Consider the following 24,814-nt stretch of genomic DNA (forward strand, 5'->3'; position numbering starts at 1 on the left):
AGCGATATATGTTTGGATTTCTCCTACAGCGTTCTGGACTTAATAAGCGGCAACTTCGGATTTTGGGGGATGCGGGACAATGGCAACTGGCCTACGAGTTAGGTTTTCATTACCTGGAGGAATTTGATGATGACTCCTCGACGATTTCGTCGAGTTGAGTGTACAAAAAAGGCTGTCTAGATTAGAATCATGTTTAAACACCTGTATTATATGTTTAATAGTAATAGTGAGTTTGATTGACCGCTTTATCATGCGGATCCGTGTAAGTTTTGTAAATATTAGTGAAATAACTGTTTTAAGAAAGTTCTTTTGCAGATCCAGAATTCAGAGTGCGTGGTGGAGAAAAGCCCCGAAAAGAACAACATCACCGAAAGGAGTGAGGGCCTGATACGCGACTCTGCCATGACGCCCACTGAAGCCCTAATCATTCAGTTTTTTGTTATGAACATAATTACGTGCATAGTTGTGTGTGCCGGCTATTATTTAATTTGATCCCTCGAGGACGAATTTTTTATGTTAGCTGATTTTGTGTTTGTTCGTTTAGTTCCACGAACCGTTAACAGAGCTACTGGTAACCCGAGCAATGGGCATGTGGTATAATTCTACTGTGCCTTCAGCAAGGGGGGATGTCATAACCCAAAGGTATGATTTTGTGTGTGCTTCGGCACTAGAATTATTCCCGCTAAATTGCAGCTTCGTTGCACGGTGGAGTTTTCTGCTGCAGAGGAGAACCCCGGTGCAAGGGGGAATTTCCTGCCAATTTGTAGCTTTATTTGCAGGGTGCATTTCTCAAGTTGCAAGAGAAATGCACGATGCAAAGGAGGTCCCGCCACCCGCATGCAAATTTGTTCTCTGCTATTGGCTAGTTCTAAATTATTCCCATGTGGCGGCTAACGATTGGCCTGCTAGCTGTATAAGAGGCTTGAGCGGTTTCCGCCCAAACTGAAGAGGACTCCACATCCATCTCGTGGGGACTCTGGGTACATGGCAGGGTAATAGAAACCCTGTGTGAGATTCAGAGGAGTTTGGCAACCTGATCCACCGCCCACCTCTTTCCATCTTCGAGCGATATATTTTTTTTTTTTTTTAAGACGTATGTACGAGGTTTCTATTTTGGTGGCGTACTTGTCCAGGGCATCCGGAGCTCTCTTTCCGTGGAGCCTAGCAAACTCCACGTGATTGTTCGTGTTGTTTTGTTTGTAACTGCAACTCAAGCAGGTTTTCCAGCCTGCACCGCAACCATCTTCGGTGCAAGTAAACAATCTTTAAATCTACCATTACGAGTCCGTGCCTAATTCTAGCGTGTCGCCCGTTCTCTCCGACTCCGTGTGCCCGGGCTGCTGGCCACAGCCTGCGCAGAGCACAAAAAAGGGCCCGGCTCACACCCGGCCCGCACAAGGCCAACTCTCAGGATCTCAATATTGCACTGTTAGACAGGAGGGTGTGACACAATTGCACATATACAAAACACACGCAAATAAATTAGGTGCATTCACACGCACACACATACACACTACCAGCTCAGGCACATACACATCCAAACCAGCCTAGACACATGCATACTTATCACCAATTCAAGCACATACACTATACACTCCAAAAGTTAGACACAGATCACTAATTCATATATCATGCACACAATGCCATTTATATTATACACACAGAAACACACACACACACACACACTAGCAACTCAGATACACACACGTTCAAAATAACCAGTCTAGGTTCATGCACACCTATCACCAGTTTAAGCCCATACACGGTACACATACCAAATTTAGACAGAATCAGTGCTCAGTTACCAACACCTGCACATCCAATACACATACATGGATTACTAATTCATATACCACACACACAATGACATCTATATATGTATATATGTGTGTATTCACTAATTCACACACATACCACCCACCTACACATACACACAGGTGAGTTCCTCAGTTGGGTGTTGTGATGTGTATGTATGCATGTGCTTGGTGTACTTGGGATACCTGGGGAAAGGTTAAGGTAAGAAAGTAGAAGTGTAAGGATTTAAGGAAATGAAAGTCACCGGGACCGGGATTAGAACCAGTAGACTAGAGGGGCCTGGGCTGAAGAAATGAGGCTCAGGGGTAACTTGAGGTTAATTGATCTTAATTGATTAAAAGCCCAAAGCCTGCAGAACAGGGAAGCATGCCGGCACAGAAGCTAGGATTGGAGCCAGAGCTAAAGAGGAGCTGAAAAGGTACGTGGGGAGAGAGAGGGGAAAATGGGACTAAGGGAAAGTGTGGTTGTTAAAGAGGCACTCTGGGTGTGGGGAGTCAGAGGATGGCTCTGGGACAGCTAGATAAATTGCAGGGAATGGCAGTAGGTGCTGGAAGCTGGAGCAAGGCTCCAGCTGCTGGAGCAAACAGCTAATAGGAGCTGGGAAGCTGCAGGGGGAGGTGGGGATTACAGAAGGTATGGGGGAAGCCTGAAAACAGAGATGGACACCAGAAAATCACAGGAAAGGCAGCAGGGCAGCAGGAAAGCAAGGAGAGGCTGAGAGGTGGCAGAAAAGGGGAGATGGAATTGGGAGGAGATCGGGAAACTAGCAGAGAGGGTGGGAACTGGATTTGAGAGAGAGAGAAAATGAAGCTGGAATTTAAAGTAGGGAAGGGACTGGGATTCAGCAAAACATGACCCAACTTGGGGTTGTAAATGACAGTGGTTTTATTGAACAGGGAGAAGGTGGCACAATGCCAAATTGGTTTCCTTGCACCCACCCACCCACCCACACACACTGGCAGCAGGGGTTAAAGAGGTTTGATGCAGGGGCTGAAGTCCACTGAAGTTCAGGAGGAGAAAGAAAGTGAGAGAGAGAGGCCAACTGGGTAGATAGGTGGTGTGGCATGGTGCTGGTCCAGATGGAAATGGCGTTCCCACTGGGTCTGTCTTCACTGCCCCTTTTTAAAGGGGTAGACCTTGTGTAACCCTAGTGACAGGAGGCATGCCCAGACAAGGGTCAGCCTCTGGCATACTGAGCATGTGTGCTCCATGCAGGGATGTGCAATTTCAGGTGTCTGTAATGGTAAGAGTTGCTGGTTTTGCAGGGTCTTTGGTCTTTCAAATGCTGGTCTTGTCTCTGTTCCTGGGTGAGGTCCGTGAATCAATGCGAGGTGATGACCCAGTCATTAAAGGCCATTCAGTAGAGGCCTGCTACCATTGTATTTCAATCATTCCCAATCACACTCATTCATCAGGGAACCAATTTACATGGGAGGGGTACGTGACTCATACAGTTGCAACATGGGATGCCCAGGCAGAGGACAGAAGATGGAGACTTGACACACAAAATGGATACTTGACATGACTTTGGTTCACTTACAACCACAGGTCTAAACCATACAATATCCACATGAAACAATAAAAATCAATACACACTCAATAATAATACAATATAAAACAATGGGTATCCAAAACCAAAAAACTTGCTACCAAAATAAAAATGTTTAAAGCTTATCCTAAGTCTGAGCTCACTTATACTTATCTATAGGGAATAGAGAGAAAAAGTCAGAAATGGCTGGGGAAAGGGGAGGGAATGAATTTAAAAATAAATATAAAAAAAAGAAAAACTGGGGGTTTTGCTACAATACTACTGTCCAGTAGCATATTAGCATGTTTTTTTTCTCAACATGCTACTGCACTGTGTTATTAGGTCACTGCACATTAAGAGCCTTACGTAGATGAACCCACTAAGTCTATTTCTTCTACCACAGCTCAGCAACACAGTGGACACATCTACACATGTATTTGATCTGAGATCAGTTACTTCCGGGCAGGCAGGCATCTACCCATGCAAGGACATGGCAACAGATTTGCTGCTTTTAGCACTGAACTGGTGCCACTTCCTGCAGCCCTGCAATAGGCCCCTTCCACCACCATGGGGAGCTCCAGGCTCTGGCTGCAGCTGCAGCTGCCAGCAGCCCTCTTGAAAAGCCAGCCCCACTCTCTACTCCCTGCCTGGCCACTTCCGTGGCCAAGAGCAGCATGCACAGCACAGGGGCAGCACTCAACAGTTCTCACCTCATGAACTCTGCCTGAGTGCAGGGGCATGGCATGGGATTGGGAGCTGCAAGGCTGAGGCAATGCTCCATGACACCTGCAGGCTCTGAACAGGCTGCTACTGGGGCTGGGCTGCAGGCCGTTGGAGATGGACCTGGCAGCCAAAGGCTGCCTGAAGGAGGTCCTGGGGGCTAGCAGGCCTGACAGGAGCCTGCAGCACCCTCCAAGCCTGGACAGAGTAGCCTGGCAGTTGTGCGGCACTGCAGTGGTAGGCAGCGGTGCTGGAGTGTAGACAGTCTGGCACAGATAGCCTGTGGCCTGTCCAGGGGGACACAGGGGCCTAGAGTGGCCTCAGATCCCTGAATGTGTGCCTCAGGGCTCAAGATTCCTGCAGGCTTTTAAAGTCCTGGGGCAGGGGTTGCCATAGAGGCAGCCCAGCACTGAGGCAGGACAGGCTCCCAGCCTGGAGCCCTGGGTCTAGCCTCAGGCCAGCCCCCCTAGTGGCGGGGCTGATCTGAGTTGGTGTCTACTCATGTGTTACTATACAGTAAATAATTGCAAGTAAATTTGCTACTTGTATTTGCAGGTAGCAAATTTACTCATGATTAGCGTCAGTTGCTGCACAGTAAGCGTGGGCATGTGTCCACGCACACACTTACTGAACAGTAAACTATGCTACTACGAAGTAAAGTGTCTCATGATAGAAGTCCATTTTCTGGATCAGCAGTTTCTCTGTCCTTGCACCAGCTTCAATTCATTGTCCTTAAATATGGTTAACCAGAAATATGCATGAGATGTCAGACGAAGTCTCATCAGTGCCTGCTGGAATGTGAGCCTTGTACAATGGCACTAATGTTTCTCAGTCCCCACTGGAAATAAAGGTATTACCTGAGACATCTTGATGAACAACTAGTTTAACAGAATTTCTAGTTAGTTGCCAGTCCCTAAGTCCATGGCCTTGCACTTTGTACTCTTGAATTGTATCCTGGTTGCCCTGAAGATCCACCGGTTCTTTTAATACGATATGTATCTTCCTCTATGTTGACAAAGCCTCCCAGACTTTGTCTCAATGGCAAATTTCATTTCAAAATTACCTTTTTGTGCCAACATCATTAATGGAAAATTTTAAATAAGTTTGGTCTCAAGAGCGGTGGAGTGGTGGCTCTGCATCCAGCCACTCAGTACCCTTTTTCCCCTACCTCCGATGCCAATGGCAGCAGCAGCTTTTTCTCATCCAGGGGAATCGGAGACCGGGCGGGGCCCCACATGGTCTGATTAGCCCCGGGTCCCAGAAGCTGCTTGGGTCAGCTCTGCTTAGAATCAACTAAATATGGTAGCTCCTTAATTTAAAACAATTGTGATGAATGATATAATGACCTTTTTCTCCCCATAATGAAAATATTGCATCAAAGGGCAATTAAAAAAAACAATTAGTTGGTTAATCACAGAATGGATTCAAACATGTGTACATATATGCTGGGGAGGGGGTTGTTTTTTGGTATTTTTACTTTTTTCATCCATAAAATCCTATACTTTTGAACATCTTTGTAGGGTAGCAAGTGATCCCTGTTTATTCCCATGCTTACAAAAATAGATTATCTTTAAACTATTTGAGCTGTGAGCCGATAGATTTTCAAACTGTAATTTTATAGGAACATATGAAAGCTGATTTATTGTCACAATAGGATTAGTTCAGGCTAAAGATTTATGCCCTGCATTACTACCTAATGGAAATGCTGCGTGGGATCTCAATTTTCTCTTTACTTGCTGTATTCTCTTTTGAAAGCTTAAATTTTAGCAACATGACTTGGATTGCTTTTTAGGTGGATTGCACATATAAAACAATGCTTTTTAGGGCTGCTGAATTCACAAAAGTCATGAAGGGGTGCTTTGAGTCTAAGGAAGAGTGCCTCAAGTCTAAAAAGGTTGAGAACCACTGGTCTATAAGGTACAAATCTACCCTGCTTTCTGCATGATTTCCTCCAAATAACACAGCTAACTAAATACCTGTCTTTCCTGATGGAGTTACTGGAGTACGTATACATATATGGACAAATATCCAACTGTATTTAAATTTAAAATCAAGTTTCTATAGCATCTAGGTTGCCCTCCTTAGCCACGCTCTAAAATTCACATTTGCTGTATCAACTTCTAGATTTAAAACTAGTTTATCATTTATCAAGTAAAAGTAAAAAAGTAAAAATGAAAAGGCCCTTTCCCTTAGGGGAGAAAGTCTTTTCATTTTTACAAAAAAAAAAATAAATAAATAAATAAATAAATACACACACACACACACACACACACACACAGTGTGTATATATATAGTGTGTGTGTGTATATATATATATATATTCACACACACTATTTAGCTGGTAATAGAAGGAAAGGCTGCAGGAACAGTTAGTGTGGAATCCCTAAATTATTTTTTCATCTAGCTGAATGATATTTCCCTCTAGTAGATAAAACAGAGGATGCTTCAAACATTACATAACTTCTTTTGATATAGAGCACTTGTGTTACTGTGTACAAGCACTCAATGAAACCAGCATATTGTTAGTGCTAGCCACATTAAATTAAACAATGATAGCTTTTATTAAAAAAAAAAAAAAAATCACTCCACATGAGCTCCACAAGATCATCTGAACATTGATCATCTCAGGAAGGCTCAACTTTCTACTTAGCCACAAACACCTTCGGATGAGAGAACAAGTGTTTTTTTTAATGTCTGTTCCTTACTCGCTACAGCAGCATTATCTTTTTTATACTAAGAAATGTCAGAGAACCACTTTGTTCATTATGTATGTTTACGTAATTGTTATAGAAACACTTTTCTTTCTTTGTCTTTTTAAATTAAAAGCCACCTAAAAGGTTGAGTTTTAGCTCAATTAACTTGATTATGTTGCAATAGAATTTTTGCATAATGCAGTGGGAGTTTGAACCACATGATTTCCATTAATAATGGAAGCAGTTATGTTCATACTGTAATAAAAGTGTACTCCTAGATATCCTATAGCCATAGCCACAAATAACCAACCAGAAAAGAGTCAGAAGGATGCAGGTTCTGAAGTCAGGAGTTCCTCACAAAGACCCTGCCAATAATTCCTTTCTTTTTAATCTAATCAGGGTGAAATACAAACAGAAAGCTAGTAGGGCTATGCAAAGCTTCGGGTATGGATTCAACTCAGAGGAGATTCGGTGGCCAAACCTCTGAATCGAATCAGGGAACCAATTAAAAGGTCTGAATTGATTTGAAGCTCTCTGAATTGATTTGGAAAAGATTCAGAGAGCTTTGGCAATCCAGTCAGTCCCTGCATGCTGCAGCAGGGACCTGGACCCAGTCTCCATGCTGGTAAGTAGGGGGCAGGGGAGGAGTGGGGAGGAGAACATGCGGGGACCCCTGCCAGGCCCCATCCCCTGTCTCTTCCCCCAGCCCCCCTGACCACCCCCCACTCTCCAAGCCCTGACCCCATGGCTGCCCCGCCCAGCCCCAGCAGCCACAGTGACCACAGTGAACATTTTGAGAGAGCTATTTGGGAAGCCCCTGGTCATCCTCCCTCATATCAAAGAAAAACATCACAGTGTGGTGGGTGACTGAAGGGGTGATTGCCCAGAAAGTGAGGGCTGCAGGGGCTTTTTAAATAAAAGCCCCCACTCACCAGCTGCTGCCAGGTGTGGGGGCAATCCCCATTGCCTCCCACTGCCCCATGCTGCATGGGGGCTCTGACATGAGTCCCCCTGACCCCCATCTGCTCTTCCAGCACCCCCATGGCTGCCCCGCCTGCCCCAGCTCCTGGCCCTTAAAAAAAAAACACACACACACAAAAAAAAAAATGAACTCACCGACTGCTGCAGTCATCTCAGGGCTTCTTGGGGCTTGCTTGTGGCAGAGCCCCCCATGCAGTGTCGGGCAGTGGGGGACAGCAGGGATCACCCCCCACCAGGCAGGAGCCAGTGAGCCTTTATAGGTTTTTTTTAAGGGCCGGAAGCTTAGGGGGGAAGGGCAGCCATGGGGGGCCTGAGAGAGCAGGCAGAGGTTGTGGGGCTCATGGTAGAGCCCCCCCATGCAGCGTGGGACAGCAGGGATCGCCCCCCCACAACATGGCAGCAGCCGGTGTGCAGGCTTTTTTTTTTCTTCAAAGAGCCAGGAGCTGGGGCGGGTGGGGCAGCCATTGAGAGCGGGTGGGGGATGGGGCCTGTGTGATTCAGAGATGGGGCAGCATCTGAATCTCCATATTAGATTAGGCTGAATCAATTCTGGACAGTGATTTGAATCACTGAATCGAGTCACTGTCCCCCAAATTGGCCCAATCTGAATCTGAAGCAAATACTAGCCACATTGCACAGGCCTAAAAGCTAGGTGTCATTAATTTTTTGAAAAAGCCTATAGTTCCTCTGTATCATTTTCAGTAAACCTACACTATACAGGCTGAACAAACGGGGAGAACAAAATAATGTACATCCCCACAAAATGGCATTATCTGTAGTTGGTAAGTTTTTGTCCAATCCATTGAACTTTTACGAAGAAACCACATAAAAAGGCTTCATTTATACTCTGCAAGGTCTTAGAAGCATCAAGAAAGCCTTGGATTTGCAAGTACTGAAGGTGACTAACAGTATGAAGATGTACACATACATTTAAATTATTCAAATTTCTATTTATTAGGAGCTGGCAGGATGTGATCCCTTACTTTACAAGTGGCATTTAAAAGAAAACAAACCCCCAAAAACCATATCCAAACTACCTCAAAACCCCAAACAGCCCCTCACACACATGCAGAACTAGCTTAATTATTCTTCTAGTTAAGTCAGTTTAATGGAATTGGGTTATCAATAAGGGTCAGATCCACATCATGGATTATGCATATTAATACAACTCTGAGCCGAAATCCAGTTTTTCCACTAATTGAAACTGTCCAGTGTAACACCCTGATATGACTCAGCTACTAAACCAAAAATAATAGATAATGGGTATGAACAGAGGATGAAAATGCTAAGATCACACCTACACATAACACAACAATATGAACAATCCTGTCAGTTAGATATGGAAGGTGAATGTCCACATAAACACCTCTAGCCTTCAAATGGAAGGTGCACAATATATTTTAATGTTGATCTATAAATCATAAGGCCTGTGTAGGTTTGAAAGTTGTTTATGATTAAGGCAGGATGCAAATTTGATTGAAGTAACTATTCCCAAATAACTCCATGTATGGACACTTCAATTCTAGAATGAGAGTGCCTTGTTTCTTTTGAGTTCGGTCTACCTTAATGACTCTGATTTCAGAATAGGAGTGTCATATGAAGTTAATCATAAATAATCTTATGTGTAGACAAGACCATTTTCTTAAGAAGCAACCAATCTTCTCGTAATAAATGCCCTAGGGATATTCAGATAGAGAAGCACGTCCTTAAGAATGTTTGGCATTTGTCACATCTTGTTACTCTGAGACAGATTTGGCATGCCAATTAAAGTTAAGTAGTCTGTGATCAATTTGAGTCACAGATAGTTTCTCTTCAGATGTCCTCCTGAATCTTTTATAGATTAATGAGTTACAGTTAATAGTGAGACTAAGGAGTTTATTGTAAATATTTTCACTGAGTGAACTGTTGTATGGGCACAACTACACATGGCCATATAGCACCTTTGCTACTGCACTGTCATTTAGTACTTCCTTTTGGAAGTACTAAAAAATGGCACAGCAACAGCCCGTATTGCACCGTACTGGCTGCACTGTTATTTTTGGTGGCTATGTCACCATAGCAACGTGCTATCATGAAGGAGTGTGTTGTTATGGCGATGTAGCAGTGGCCTCATGGTTTTTGCCAATGGATGCTATGGTGTATAGCATCTTGTGTAGACACACTCTATATCCACAAATTTACTACTAACCTTACTGTAATAAAGCAAAGAAGTGATGAACAAGGACTTGCTAATAGTGTGACTCTTTTGTTGTCAAGCTAAATACATGCTTCAAAAAAATTCTGAAATTACTTATGACCAGGAGAGGCAACAAAATAAGCATGCCACCAGGCCAGACTCTGCTGCCTTTATTCCACAAGTAGACATATTTGTGGAATAAGTTGATACTGACTCCAGCAAAACTGCTCTCAGAGCCAAATACTAACCCACATAGCTAAGGATATCAGACTATGGCCCATAATCCAATGAAATAACAGACAGACTAATAAGAGTTCTGTGCTTGGAGCTCGGACATCAGTAAAGAACAAAAGTAGTAGTCCTGTCTTATCTATGGCAGAACATCTGAAAGAGAAACTGGTTAGAAACACTGCAAGTAGGATGATCATGATATGCCCTGCTTGAGGCTTATAAGACATTTTTGCTTTCCAGAAGGGCCTGTTACTACAAGGGACCTCTTGTAATATAGCTGTACTCTTTACATGCTCCAAGAAGTAGAATGTTGTGGGGTGAGCAGAGAGCATCTCTAAACCATTAACTCCCATGGATACCTGGATATCCACTGGGATTTAATTTTTCCCAGCTTTGTCCCCTATCAAACCTAAAAATTCCCAGGTTTGATGCAAATCCATGCATAGGGGTGTATTTAGAAATAGTATGATATTTGTCACTTTCTGGTAGTTTTAGCAAAAATTATGAATAGTATAACTTCAAAAGCTCTTCAGTTTTTAAAGCTGGTACACTTGAGAAGATGACAACAGTGTCGATATTTGAGGCACATTGAGTGGGAAATCCTTCCTTCTAAAGTCTTAAACATCCCTGTGGCAGGGTACCTCTCCCAGGGTGGCAGTGAAGACTCTGGAGTCTCTGCAGCCCTCACTTTCTGGGCTATCACCCACCACACCATAATGTTTTTCTTTGATATGAGGGAGGATGACATGGGGCTTCCCAAACTGTTCTCTCAAAATGGTCACTGTGGTCACTGCCTAATTGCACAGCTCTGTTCCTTCCTTACACCGTGACCCATGTCTCACATATGGCATTCTCATTGCTGTTGACTTCACTTAGCTCCCACCTCTGGGGCTCCTGGTCTCCCACACAGCCCCTCGATCTAGGCTCTGGACCCCACCCTGGGTCCCTAAGAACCTCCCCCTCCCCTTAGTTCCTCCCCAAACCTCCAGATGGCTTTTGGTATTATTTTCCATGTTGATCTTCTGAAGCTGTAGCCATCCTGCTGAGGTGGTATTCTCTCAGCAGGCTCCAACATATTACTGCCAACTTCTCTCAGGGTCTGGGCTTATACGTGCTCTAAGGCCAGGCCTCCTCTTGAGTCAGGTAACTCTCCCCATTGGGCTTAGTCTCACCTGCTGGCTCCCTGGGTCAGCTGACTCCCAATTAGCTCTGACTCTCCAGTGGCTTCACAGGCTGCCTGACCTCTGAAAGTGGCAGGCATGCCAAATGCCCTGCCACAATCCCAAGAGACCTATTTTAACTGCTTTGGTGACAAAGCAGTTAAAATATTTAATTGCAGCCCCAGAAGCCAAAGTTCAAGCCTTGATCTAAAGGTAGTAAACCAAGCTGTGAATGGTCACCTGCTCATTCAGATGGTGATATCAAAATTAGTTAGATATAATGCTAATAAGTCATTAATAATAGGCTTTTAACCTTTTCTTCCCCCCTCCCCCAACACAGGTGACTGGTAGAGAGGGCATGGGGGGGCATGTGCCCCCCCCCCCCCACTGAGATTGGTTGCTACTGCTGGCTTCTGTGGGAGGTTCCCAATTGCCCCCCCGCACCAGCTTCTGCAGGCTGTCACCACTTGCCACACTGCCACTGCCGTCTTCTGTGGGAACTTGCTGATGCCACCGATGCTGGCACACACAGACTGTGCCCCCCCCCAGTCTCAGGAGGCAACAGTCACCCATGCCCCACCCCTAGGCCCCAAAATCATTTTGTTTTCCTAGTTAAGATTGCCTTCCTGTTATGCTCCTTAAGAGACCTACCAGGAGCAGACTTAGTCTTATTATAAGTTTATGGTCTTTTCTCTCATGTGGCCCTCCTGAGGAGGCTTGAAGCTCTTGTCAGGTGAACAAGATCCCTCATCACGTAAATCATTGTTTAGTTACTGCTCACCTTATATCCAGTTTGCAAAAAAACACTTTTTATTGCTCAGTTGCCATCTTTAATAGGGATAAGTAGGGATCTATCATACAATGTTAAATCTTTGATTTTCCAACACTGGTGATTTCCAGACTCCATAGCAACTTATATGGTTCCTGTCAGGAAAGGACTGAGACAATACATTTCCAGACATAATGAGGCAGAGGGACCCCAAGTTTTACACAGACAGGCTTCCCAAGTATCACATAAGTATAGCTGATGGAAAAGAATGAATCCATGGCACAAGATTCCTGGATTGTTGGGTTTGCTCATAATAAGTACCAGCAACAAAAACTGTGAAGAAAGTTGTGTTTTACCTTATGATTTCACCAAATATGACAATTAACTTATGCATTGGGTCATTAGCTTCTAAACAAATATCACTTTTCAATAAAGGGCAAAGTTTGTCTCTAAAATATCAATATAGAATACAATCTGAGCTAATTTCTTAAGAACGTATAATTGAAGTGAGACGTCTTCTGTTTCCTCTTCTGTTCCTTGACTAAAATTACCTCTGTGACCCCCTTCTCCAAACCATTCTTTAGTAGCTGCCTCCAGTTCTGCTTTCCTTCTCTGAAAACACAGCCCCCATTACATTGTCTATTATAAGAATCATAATTTCCCCAGTGATTAGACCAACTACACGGTAAGAGTCCTAGTCTTAGCCTTCCCCCTAAACTCCTAAACAGCTTCCTTCAATCATTCCCCTCTTGCTGGCTCTAGTAGCCTCACCTCCAGTTCTCTTCTCCCCAACCTTCAGAACAGAACTGTTCAATTTATGGCAGGGAAGAGGTCTTCCCTACATAAATGCTGTACCCTGGCTCCTACCTCAGTTAACTTCCTTGATGAAATCTAGCAGGAGTTGTGCTAGGGAAGACATTGCTTCCATGCAAAGAGGATGGGAAACAGCTGTCCTATATACCTGCTCTGGAACCCTACCCCACTAGCAGCAACTCCAGCAAGCAATTATTGCAGTGCATAAACTCCTGCATGCAATAGGGGAATTGAAATCAGCTGAGCCAAGAGTCCTGACATTGAGAACAACATGCCACCAAAACTTACCCAGCTTGAGAGAACAGCTGGTCAAAAAACAAGGACAGTTTCACAGATACTTTAATAGTTTTACCATTTGGTTCAGAACAAATCAAGAACTTTTACCACTTATCATTAAAAACATAGTGAGAGATCAGATGAAGAATTGCACAGTGGTCACTGAAGATGTACAAAAACAAGAAAAGATTTCTAAGGGTGATATCTTTTATTGGACCAGCTATGTAGTTGGGATAAAGTTAGGCAAGCTATCAAATGCAAGACATTCTTCTTTGGGTCTCTGGTCATTTCTGGACAATCATAGCTACAGCATCCCTCATACATGACTATAACATGAAAAACTAGGTTTAAGTCCTGTTCCAAATAAGATAGCAGGAGGATTCAAACCATTTGCCTGTCCCATTTAGCAGCACAGGGCTATTTTGACCTGCATCACCATTTCTATGACCAGAAATTCCATCCTAAACCTTATCCCAGTAATCCTCCCAGCAATTTTTTTAGATTCTGATCATAAATAACAGTTCAAATCGTAATGTTTTAGGCCTGTAGAAACATAAATGCATTTATTTTAAGTATTATCAGTATAGAAAGTAAATGTAGCATATATTAAGGATTATATCAGGGAGCAAATATTAAGACATTTAGATCAACACTTGTATCGAACAAGTACAATATAACTAATTGCTATCAATAGTAATACTATAAATTAAAATCAGTACTTTAAATATGACATTATTGTGATAGTAATAGATTTGACAGTAATACTATTAATATGCAGACTAAAAGGTCATTATGTTGAATATGGTGCTTGTCCCAGTCAAAAGGCAGTTATCGTATTTCTGTTCAGTGGTATAAGCTTAGAGAAGTTCTTTGTGGTGAGGATATTCCACGTGAAATTAAACTGTTATGGCATTTGGGATCCTGCCAGTTTTGCAGAGATAAATGTATAAAGGCAAATTTCCAACATGTAGCTTTCATTGTACACTTGCAGATCACCTGCTCACATGCTTTAGGGATGCTATCACTTGAACCAAATGATCAAATTTACATGCAAACAAATGAATTATCTTCTAGCATTCTGTCAGGTCTAGTTTCAAATACCATTAAAAATCCAGTTAATATCTCCATCCAGATACTAAGCAGGAATTTAGATTTGTTGGATTTTAAATTAAACAAAATATTGTTTACTCACTGTGGCATTTCAACATGAGAAGCCCATGACATTGAAAATATCACTGGTAATAGCAAGTTAAAGCATTATGGAAAATCCATTTTACAAAGTATAATTTATTTTGATATAAATCATGACAAATTTTAGCTGAAACCCCTGCAAAGACCTCATTCAAGAAAATACTTGAGGGTTCAGTGCACTTGGATACTGTTGGCAGAGGCACCATTCTTGAGATCTCAGAGTCTGGTGTGCTTGAAACTGGCACTGGGAAGTGCCCACTGGGTGTTTCTTGGAGGTACTCTCAGGAGCACTGTAGTATAGACTTACCCTGTGAAGCCAGACTCTGAAAAAGTATCTGGATAATGCTTATACCTAAAACTAGAAAACACAGGGGATCCAAAATGGCAGACTGATAACTGCCCACTAGGTAACAATGCATTCGAACCTCCAGCATTACAGTGGGCAGTTCCCCTTTTATCTATTTTATAAATAAGATAATAGAAATAATATATTAGGAAGAAATGGGATCAGAAATTGCTATTGGGTGTTCACCCTGCTAAGCAGCCTGGGAGGAGAACAATGGTAACACAGCAGCACGGCCTTCAGTGTGCCAGCTGGATACTGCTCCTATCATATGGTCCACACCTATGGGAACTAAGCTGAGCATGCAGGGAGCATGCAGACGTTACACTTAGATCAACCTAACTAGGCTTAGGTGAATCTAAGTGCTGATCTGTACAGACATTCATGGGGTTAGATCAGGAAAAAAAAATGACTGGCCTGTTCTAACTTAGTTCATCTGAGGATGTGAACTACTGAACATCGTATGCCTACTGACTTCCCCACCCCTAGACAGACAACTCCCCTCTCCCACAGACTTGCCAACCCTATCCCAACCCTCTGCAACCCACCAGCTCCCCCACTTTTCCCTGCAGACCCTCTGGTTTCTGCATTACACCTTGTGCCTTTAGGTTGATGGGTGGCAATTCCAGTTCCCACATTCAAGATTCATCATTGCCCTTTGCACTAATTGGCACACTCAGGAGAAGGGCCCAGAACTGTATGGTCATGAAGAATGAACTAATTGCCTGTGTTATCATTACACAAAGGAAGTGTTGATACTCCTCATGACTGAGGACTGAGGCATGCTAACATCAGTTTAGGAAACTGTTCTACAACTGCCATGTAGGGAAGCAAAACATTTGAATATCCAGAACTGTAAATCAGAACAGTTTTCAGAAGCTGGAGGATTTTTGGTTGTAAAAGTGCAAAAAATATCTTATTGGCTTAATTCTACTTGACCATAGTCCTTGTTTTGTCTTTGGAGTAAATTACAGGCATTTAAAAGTTGGGCTCAGAATGACACTTTGAACTTCCTTGCCATTCATAAGAGAAAAGTGCTGGGTTTTGTGAACTGTAGGTAATTGAAATCTCAAATGTTTTCTGTAGCTAAGTGGGGAGGAGCCAAATCACAGTTTCCTCATTTCCCCACTAATTTGATGCTTGTGTAGGCTGTGAAAGTAACTGCCTTCCTGAGTGAAACCCTAGCATGGGAGGAAGGTGGTAGAGGATGTAGGTTTGTTAATAAAGCCATTTAATCTATGATGTGAAAGCCAGAAAGAAAGGAGCAGGCTATGTCTACTGCACTTGTGATCATCACTGTTACCTACTAAAGTAGGAAAAGTAATCGTACTGGAACAATTGGACAATGATTCTCATTATAAGGAAAATTCAAGAGAGAAGCAAAATACACATCTAAAAATCATTTTTCATTTTGTGATAACATATGGTCAGTGTTAAATTATCTGCTGCATTCTTTGAAAAGATGCAAATAGACATACTCCTGAAAATGTGCCTGTTCAGTAAATTAGAGTTGTAGTTAGAACAACCTATTAATCAAGAGAAAATAGTGTGCCTCATGTATACCTGCATTTTTCAAAGGGTAATTAAGAACTAAGCACACTATTGGATGTGGAAATAATTATAAAATGCCAAAGCCTAAATCCTGAAAGTATTGAGACACCTAACACTTATTTAGATGCCTAACTTCCCACGATTTCAATGGCATCTAAATTCCACTGAGGATCCGGGCACAAGTTCCAGTGAGGCAGTCAATATTCTGGCATACTGTGAAAATGTATCATTGGATACATCAGCATAATGGATCAGAAGCAAAATGACTTTAGAAAGGTTGAGCATGGTACATTTTCCTAACAGCAATTGTTAATACAACATGTAATAATACATTCACATAGATTGTCTCAGGTTCGTCACAACTTAGACAGCACATCCCACCCCACTTTCCTTGTTTGACTGTGAGGTGTATCTCCAGAGAGCCCACCTACAACAGAGGTGAGGTGGTAAGCTTGGGAGCTCCTGCTCACCAGCATGGGGTCTGTCTAGAGCCCCTGCTTTTGGACATCTCCAGAACCTGCCGCTGTCTGGTCTTCCCCTCCCTTTCCCCATTGCCTCTGTGGTGGCAGTGAAGATCAGCCTCTGCTTTCATGGAGCCCAGGGGCTGTGTACCACCAGAAGCTTGTTCCCTCTTTTCCCTTGATGCTGCATCTGGGGGAGGCAGGAGGAGGAGGGGAGGCAGGAGAAGCAAAGAGCAGGAGCGCACTGGAGCTGAAAGCAGGGACTCTGGACAGACCCTTCACCAGCGAACTCATAGAATCACAGCACATGTGAACCTCCCAGTAGGAGCTATGCTGATGCGCTGGTGAATCCCTTTGACTGTGTGACAGTTTACAATGAGATCTCTTTGCTGTGCATGTTCCACACAGCCAAAGAGGGCATAACCACACCCCTGTGCTAGATTCACCCATGTCTAAGGGAAAAGGCTGCATTAACAAGGAACTTCCAGGCTAGGAAGAGAAATTACACATAAACCGGCATAAGTGATCAGAAACCAGTCCAAATCTGTAGCACAACAAAAGCTCAGTGAACATAAGCTATTTTCAAAGTGACCGAAACCCATTTAAGACAAACCTGAGTGGATGTAGTATCAGACTTAACTGATTTAGACTAAATATGTTTATTGAATTTCTGTCCCAGATCCCCTCCAGATTCAAGTTAACTTACCGCCCCCAACATCCCAAGATGCTTTGCACTTCCCCCCACCCAGGGTGGGCAGGTTAACATTTGCCCAAGCTGTCTGCTTCATCCAAGCAGGGAGACATACTCTAGAGTCCCACAGCATCTGACCTGAGCCACTGCAGGCATGTGGCTGCATTTCTAGAATCAAAAGTAAATGTCTGTTCACTTGCTTATCAGTTCAATCTACGCAGTTTAAACTAACTTGCAAAGATTGAACTGATTCATCCTTGGGCTTTTTTGACTGTCTGTACTTAGTCCCAGTAATGTTTCTGCAGTGACCATGGCAATGTAGGGGTTAAGTCCTAACCAAGTCACAAACCCACCACCCCAGTTCCAAGTTATTTATGTGGTGGAAATGTAGCAGGATTTGTTCCTATGCAGGAATAACAAGACAGAAATTTTGTGTGCTTTATCAGTTACAGAAATTAGGAGCTACAGAAAAGCGTTATTTAGTAATCTGCTTAAAGGAAAACAAATCAATGCTGGCAGTTTAATTCTGTTCTCTGTGTTTGCAGAAAACAACTCTACTTATTTAAAGCATTTTAAGCCTTATGCTCACACTGTGTAATTATAAGCTGAGAACAATGAGCACTCATTTGTCCTTCATGTGGCAGTAGGTGAAAGTGTCATTTCTTGTATAGTACATCTTTTGATATCTGAAAAAGAGTGGCAGCTTTATTTTTAGTATTTCAAAGAAGGTAACTGCTGAATGTTCTTGCAGTGCAACTGAGATAGTTTATGTTCATGTTAAAGGCTAAAAGCAAGTTAAATCAACAGATTTAGGAGAGCTTCTGAGAAAATTGACATTTAGCATACTAGACAGTAGTCTATAACCAATTAATTATTTTACTTCCCTACATGAACACATAAGGCAGGCCACTGGCCTTGAATTTTGGTTCAGGGAAACCACAGCTGTTGTAGCCACACCTTGAATGTATACAAGTCATGACCATGATTCCACTCTACCTTCTTTTTTTTTTCTGAGGGAAAAGCAATACTCCCAGATTCTCTGCACTACCAGAGAACTCCCTTTGCTTTAAAGAATTGCACACTGGCCAGAAAAAAGTGGGATTCTGTCACTCTTTTCTCTCATTTTTATCCTTGCTGAACACTTCCCCCGAATTAGAAATACCATGGAAACAGAGGAAGAAGCTATAATGCTCCAACCTTTCACTCAATGGCAAATGGTCATTTGTGTAAATATGGTTTGATTTTGGCACAAAAGGCTTCTTCACACATGATGCAAATATGTATGAGCTCCATTCTCCAACTCATTCAGTGAGCATTTTTGAATGGTAGCATGGTCAGTGTAAATATGTAGGCCCTCACAATATAGTTTTAGTGAAAATTTACTTTGTGTGTCTACCCAAATGCTATGTCACAGGTATATATTCGTACTGGAAAAAAAATAAATCTAATTTGTTGCACAGTTCATGAGGCTCAACCACAGTTTTTTCTTCTAGTGTAGTCAAACTCCTGAACAGTATTTCACAGCAGCAATTACTGAACCTTTTGATAAGGAGGGGGTATTAGGGAATAAATGTTTTACACTGTCAGTGAAATTTGACCAACCTTAATCATACTGGGTGCGTCTATACATTCATTGATGTACCGTAGTTACTGCATAGTAAGTTTAGTACTTGCATATCCAAGTACGAAATAGTGCTTAGTAACTGGTGCTACTATGCAGTAGTGCCAGTGCACAGCTTTGTAGTGATGCTAACTGCACAGTAGCCTAATATTACTGCACAATAGCATATTAGCATAGGTTTTGCCCAGCACATTACTGTGCAGTCTTATTAGGTTACTGTGCAGTTATCATCTCATGTAGAGGCATCCAGTGCGTAGTACAAGTGTTCCCAGTAGTAACAATATTCTGTTATGTAGCACTCCAAAGAACTTCTTTACTTACAATAATTTAATATAAATAATGCAGGAATTTGAACAGATGTTCAGATGCTATAAGCCTCTGCAAAATTGAAGCTATTCCAAACTGTCTTTATGATTTAAACAAATATAAGTCTACAATATTTTTGCCATTTAAATGATCTAATAATTAAATTCAGGAGATGGTGAATTCCTTTATTCTTTAGATTAATTCCTTTTTTAAAGTTATTTTTCCTTCTTTTCTTAGTCAAAGACATAAATATATACTACAATCACTTTGCTCAAATGTCCTGTTTTGACATCTTTACAAGCTAATTACCAGAGCTTTCTTGCTTATTTAAACTATGTTTTGGACCATAGTCTCATTTTTAGTGGAGCCTGGTTCATCCCAGACCCAAAGAAAAATAATGTAGTTTTGTAAAGAAGAGGCAGAAACAACATTTTACACTTTTAAATCATTAATTCTGTCAATGTTATTGGAAAGTGATGGAATGGAAGTCAAGTCAAATGTATAATCCTTTTCTCGTTTTATTCTTGGGAAAGCTGTGAGCAAGAGTTGTTATAGAACCATCATCAATGTGTGACTGACAGCATTGTCTTTAATGGAGAAAACAATTTTTATAGCCAATGTTGGATTAAGGCATAGGTTCTAGGGTCCCAGGGCCTAGTTCTTGGTGTTACATGATGAGATCTTAGTTTTTGTTTTTATACATGTTTCTAGCCTTGAGGACTGTGAATAAAAATACTTGAAAAACTTGATCTACATCTTCTCAAAGTCATATAGGAAACCCGTGGCAAAGCAGGAGATTTTCCTAGGGTCTCCCAGATATGTGTGCCATCACCAGTAAACTATATTTCAGTTTTGAATCAGAGCCCTTTTCCTTAGGAACAGAATCTATTTAATCTGTAGATAGGAAGGTGGGGATTACTGCACATGGCAAAAGATAAACATTAGAACCATGGAAACTTAGATTTTTGTGCTGTTTTATCTTCCAGTTCTAACACAAGGCGTGGGAGAGCAACATGATAGAGGTAAAGTTCCAGTTCTCTCTCTGAAATACAGTACAACCATTATAAGAACCCTGCATATATATGTATTTTGCTCTCCCACTCCTTGTATTAGAACTGGAAGATAAAACAGCACAAAAAACTAAGTTTCCATGGTTCTTATGCTTATCTTATATATAATAATAATCTTAGGTATATATAATAATGAAAAAAAAACCCTTGTGTTGGGATTGTTAGAAGTGTACGCGTACACACACACACTTTTAACAATCCCAGCAGAAGGAATTTTTCCCCCCATTATTATGGTGCAGCAAATTGACTAATCTTTTTATAACAAGCATCCTCTTTTGAGGACCTTGTTTTCCAACCCCATGTGAGTTCCTTATAGTGAGGGTGCACTGGGTATCTAAAGAATAACATTGCCTTCATAGAGCTCTAGTTATGATTTTTCCTGAAATCAGCTTTTACTATTATCTATTGTATCATTACTAATCAGTTACAAATAAGAACAGGCAATATGATCAGGGATGTATTTGGTAGCTGTGTTGGCCTGAGACAAAAAGAAATGTAAAACTCTAGAACTCTTGGTTCAGAGATGATACTTTTTATTAGACCAACTAAGAAATTTTTTAATGTTTTTTGTGATTTCTTAGTTGGTCTAATAAAATCTCTGAACCAAGAGTTCTAGAGTTTTGCATTTCTTTTCAGGTAATATGATGGCATTCCACTAAGTGGTTCTTTTGTTATCTCAAGCTGCACAGGAAAATAAAACTAAAAAACAAAACCTCTTTGCTTCCCTGATAAAACTTTTCCTGTTCTGTCTTTCTTTTAGGACTATAGAGTGAACATCTTTCTCCGTCAGAGCTGGAATGATCCACGTCTTGCATATAGTGAATATCCAGATGACTCCTTAGACTTAGATCCCTCAATGTTGGATTCAATTTGGAAACCTGATTTGTTCTTTGCTAATGAAAAAGGTGCCAACTTTCATGAAGTTACAACAGACAACAAGTTATTACGAATTTTCAAAAATGGAAATGTTCTTTATTCTATCAGGTAAGTCTCTAATCAATATTTTTTAAAGTTTTGAATGTACTTATAGCAGACATGAAAACTTAGAACCTGCAGTTGTTATTCTTGTAGAACTACAAGTAAAAGTGCACTTTAATTGCTTAAGGTTATCATTATTATTAATTATTATTAGTATTAGTATTACCATAGCAGCTACTTAACCCAATTTAATCAGGACACGTTATACTATGCATAATATATGCTTATACTTAGTGTGAGAGAAAAGAAGCATTTTAAGCCCTATCTTAAAGGTGGGAAATTGAGACAAAGAATTAAATAACTTGCCTACAGCATACCAGAAGGTTTTGGCAGAACTAGGAATGAAACCCAAATCTCATAAGCAGTATTATTTGAGATTGTCCATGCGTCTTTTCAAGTTTTACCCTTAATTCAACCCACACCCACAAATGATCAAGAGACCTGTACACAAGTGGCCAGGAGACCAGGAATTATGCTGTTAATATAATCTTACCCTAACAAAAAATTTACCCTATAACTAAGTCCAACAGCCAGTCCTACCTCATCTCCTGGGATTCCTCACAGATAAACCTTACCCATGATGTTTTTAAAGTAACCATTATCAGAACTGCTCTTCTGAAGTTCCAGCTGGGGTTCTATGCTCTACCCTCACATGTATGTAAAGACTAAATGGCCACTCCTCTTCAAAGTCTACCAGGTAGTAACGGGTATATCAGGCTTAAGCTTATAAAAATGCCAGGTTGTCCCTGCTGTACATAAATGATATGTTGTAGCTACTCTTAAATACAAACAGGTTCAATACATCATGACAGCATGCCACAGAGCAGGGGTAGCCAAACTGCAGCATGGGTGCCATAAGTGGCACAGGCAGCCTCTGAGCATGGCACATGACAGATCACAGAAGGGACAGGCATCACAGCAGATAGGGCAGGAAGCAGAAAGCAAAACAGTAAATTGAGTAGGGAGCACAGGGAACCAGAAAGCAGAGCAGTAGATTGGGAACAGGATGGGGTTTGGACTAGCAATGCAGTTGCTCAGGGTTAAATTGTGCTCTGACAAATTTAGCTTGGCCCCAACTTCTACACAGAAGGCATGTCTATATGTGCTATCTACACATAAAATACTGTGCAGTAAGCTTTCCCTGGGACCGTGTCTACATGTGCACTCCACGATTGGAGTGGGGGCCCAACAGCAGGCAGCCACCAAGGCAGGGGATGATATCCTAGCCCGCATGGCTGGGGCCGGTCTCCATGGAGACCCTAGTTTCACTGTCATAGCACGAGGCTGGGGTTGCCATGGAGATTGACCCCAGCTGTCATGGCAGGGCATATGGCGGGGCAGGGCAGGGGGCTGCTCCAGAGGCACTGGGATCTTGTGGCGGGGGCAGCTTGGTCTGGGGGCCAGAGTAGAGCTGTGATCTGCTGCCTACGTGCTTCGGGCAGGGATATGCAGGCAGCAGACTGTGGCTCTGCTCTGGCTCTGGACCACACTGTCACTGCTGCAGGCAGCTGGGGCAGAGCTGCGATCTGCTGCCTGCACACCCCTGCCCAAAGCATGCAGGCAGCAGATTGCAGATCTGCCCAGGCCCCAGGCTGCCCCCACCATAAGATCCCAGCAGCTCTGAAGCAACCCCCTTCCCTGCCCTGCCCTGCCCTGCCCTGCTGCACACCCTGCCAGCGTGGCTGGGGGCGGTCTTCATCGCGATCTTGTAATACCATAGGGCAGTGGCTGGGGTCTCCACGGAGACAGGCCCCAGCCATGCGGGCAGGGACTGCTGGGTAATGGAGCCCACTGCCAGCCAGATCTGAGTCACAGGCTTGACTTTGCCCACCTCATCCTAGCTCCAGCTCCGATCAGTCATCCGGAGCAGGAGTGCTGGGAAGCAGGCAGCTGCCCAGGGGAAGGGACAGTTCTCCCACCCACTATTTCCTAGGCTGACTGGGAACAATTTAGTCCCAGTCAGCTGTCTACCTGTGTGCTACCTGGTAGTAGAAAACCACACATTAACCTATTTTACTGTGCAGTAGCTGCTGAACACAGTTACATAGTGGTGTTTTACTGCACAGTAGGTTAGTCTGCTGTGCAGTAGAGTATTTTGTACAGACATGCCCAGAGTGGCTCACATGTTGGTCATAGGAAGAAGTACCAGGAGATAAAAATATTAACTTTCACATATTGTGAAACTTTGAGTATTTGGAAATACCTAATGCATTAAACATAATGACAAAATCTAGTTACTGTAATAAGCAACTTACTCTTGCTTCTTTTATCCCTCCTTCTCATGTGCCCTCTAACACTACTGCAACAGCCAGTATTCTCATAAACACCGAGTTCTAGGAAAGAAATGCTTTGCACTGTTTGAAAAGTAGGCTTCAAAGGAACAAGGTACATGTCTTTGGTCTTATCTCTAACAGTTCCCAGGCATTACTAGTTGGAACTGAAGTATTTCACAAATTAAAAATAGAAGTTCATGGGTGACTGGTGCCTCCCGAGTCTGGGGGGCACCCCCAGTGACTGATTGCCAACTGGGCAAGCCCAGAACCACCAGCAGCAAAACTGGCAAATGCTTCTGCCAGCACTTCTGGTTCACGACTGGCACTTCCAGGGGGTGCAAGGCCAATCTCAGGCAATGCACATGCACCCGCATGCACCCCTATGTGTTGCCAATGTAGAAGTGAATGATAAAGCATTTCAAATAAGTTATGGATGTTGACTATCCTTTAAATTATGGTTTTTGGTACAGTTTATGGTATTTTCACTATCTGGACAAAAAAATCCAATCCACTTGACAATTTTTTAAATACACACTGACATAAGAAACAGTTAAATTTTTACATTAATTTATCAAGCTAGACCTACAAAACTGCAATTTTGAGAAAGCTGTTATAAGTGCTATAATAAAGAAGACATTCAAAGTGCATCTCTGATTTGGTATTTCATCTTGCAAGCTTATAGGGAATTGAATTACATGGGACATTTGGCTCTGATGGAGAGAAGGCCACGTACATATAAACTGATGCACTGCAAGAATGAACAAAAAATCAAAGTCTTATTTGAGCAGCAAAGGAAAAGTGCTAAGTAAGTCCCATTGCTCCCTCCTCCCAGGGCAATGGGGAAGAAACTTGTCAGGATTAGGCACATGGGAATTTTGGCTGATTTTTCCAGGATCATTTCATGTTCCAGTTCCCAATTATGCTAAGGCAGCAAGAGAACACCCTGCCCCCTCCTTCCCTCCAAGAGAACAGTTATAAACAATGCTGAATGAATTGTCCCCATCATCTCTGACTTACATTTACATGCACTGACAGGATGGTTCCTGGAATCAGTTCAGATGGTACCACTAATCTTCCCTGTTCTCCCCTTGTACCATTCCCTTCAAGCACATAGAACAGGGATCAGCAAGGATAATACTTGGCTATAAGGACCAAATACTAGTCCTG

General features: G+C 42.4%; 1 protein-coding gene across 2 annotated transcripts in view; it reads left to right on the forward strand.

Moving 5' to 3' along the window:
- GLRA3 (glycine receptor alpha 3) overlaps positions 1 to 24,814 on the forward strand; it is a 106,121-nt gene that overhangs the window by 24,116 nt on the left and 57,191 nt on the right. For both annotated transcript variants that reach the window (XM_025202423.1, XM_025202422.1), the window contains exon 3: positions 21,157 to 21,380. In XM_025202423.1, the coding sequence (XP_025058208.1) occupies positions 21,157 to 21,380 (224 nt within the window). The remainder of the gene's footprint in view (positions 1 to 21,156; positions 21,381 to 24,814) is intronic.

Source organism: Alligator sinensis, unplaced genomic scaffold, assembly GCF_000455745.1.
Source record: "Alligator sinensis unplaced genomic scaffold, ASM45574v1 scaffold211_1, whole genome shotgun sequence".
NCBI lineage: Eukaryota > Metazoa > Chordata > Crocodylia > Alligatoridae > Alligator > Alligator sinensis.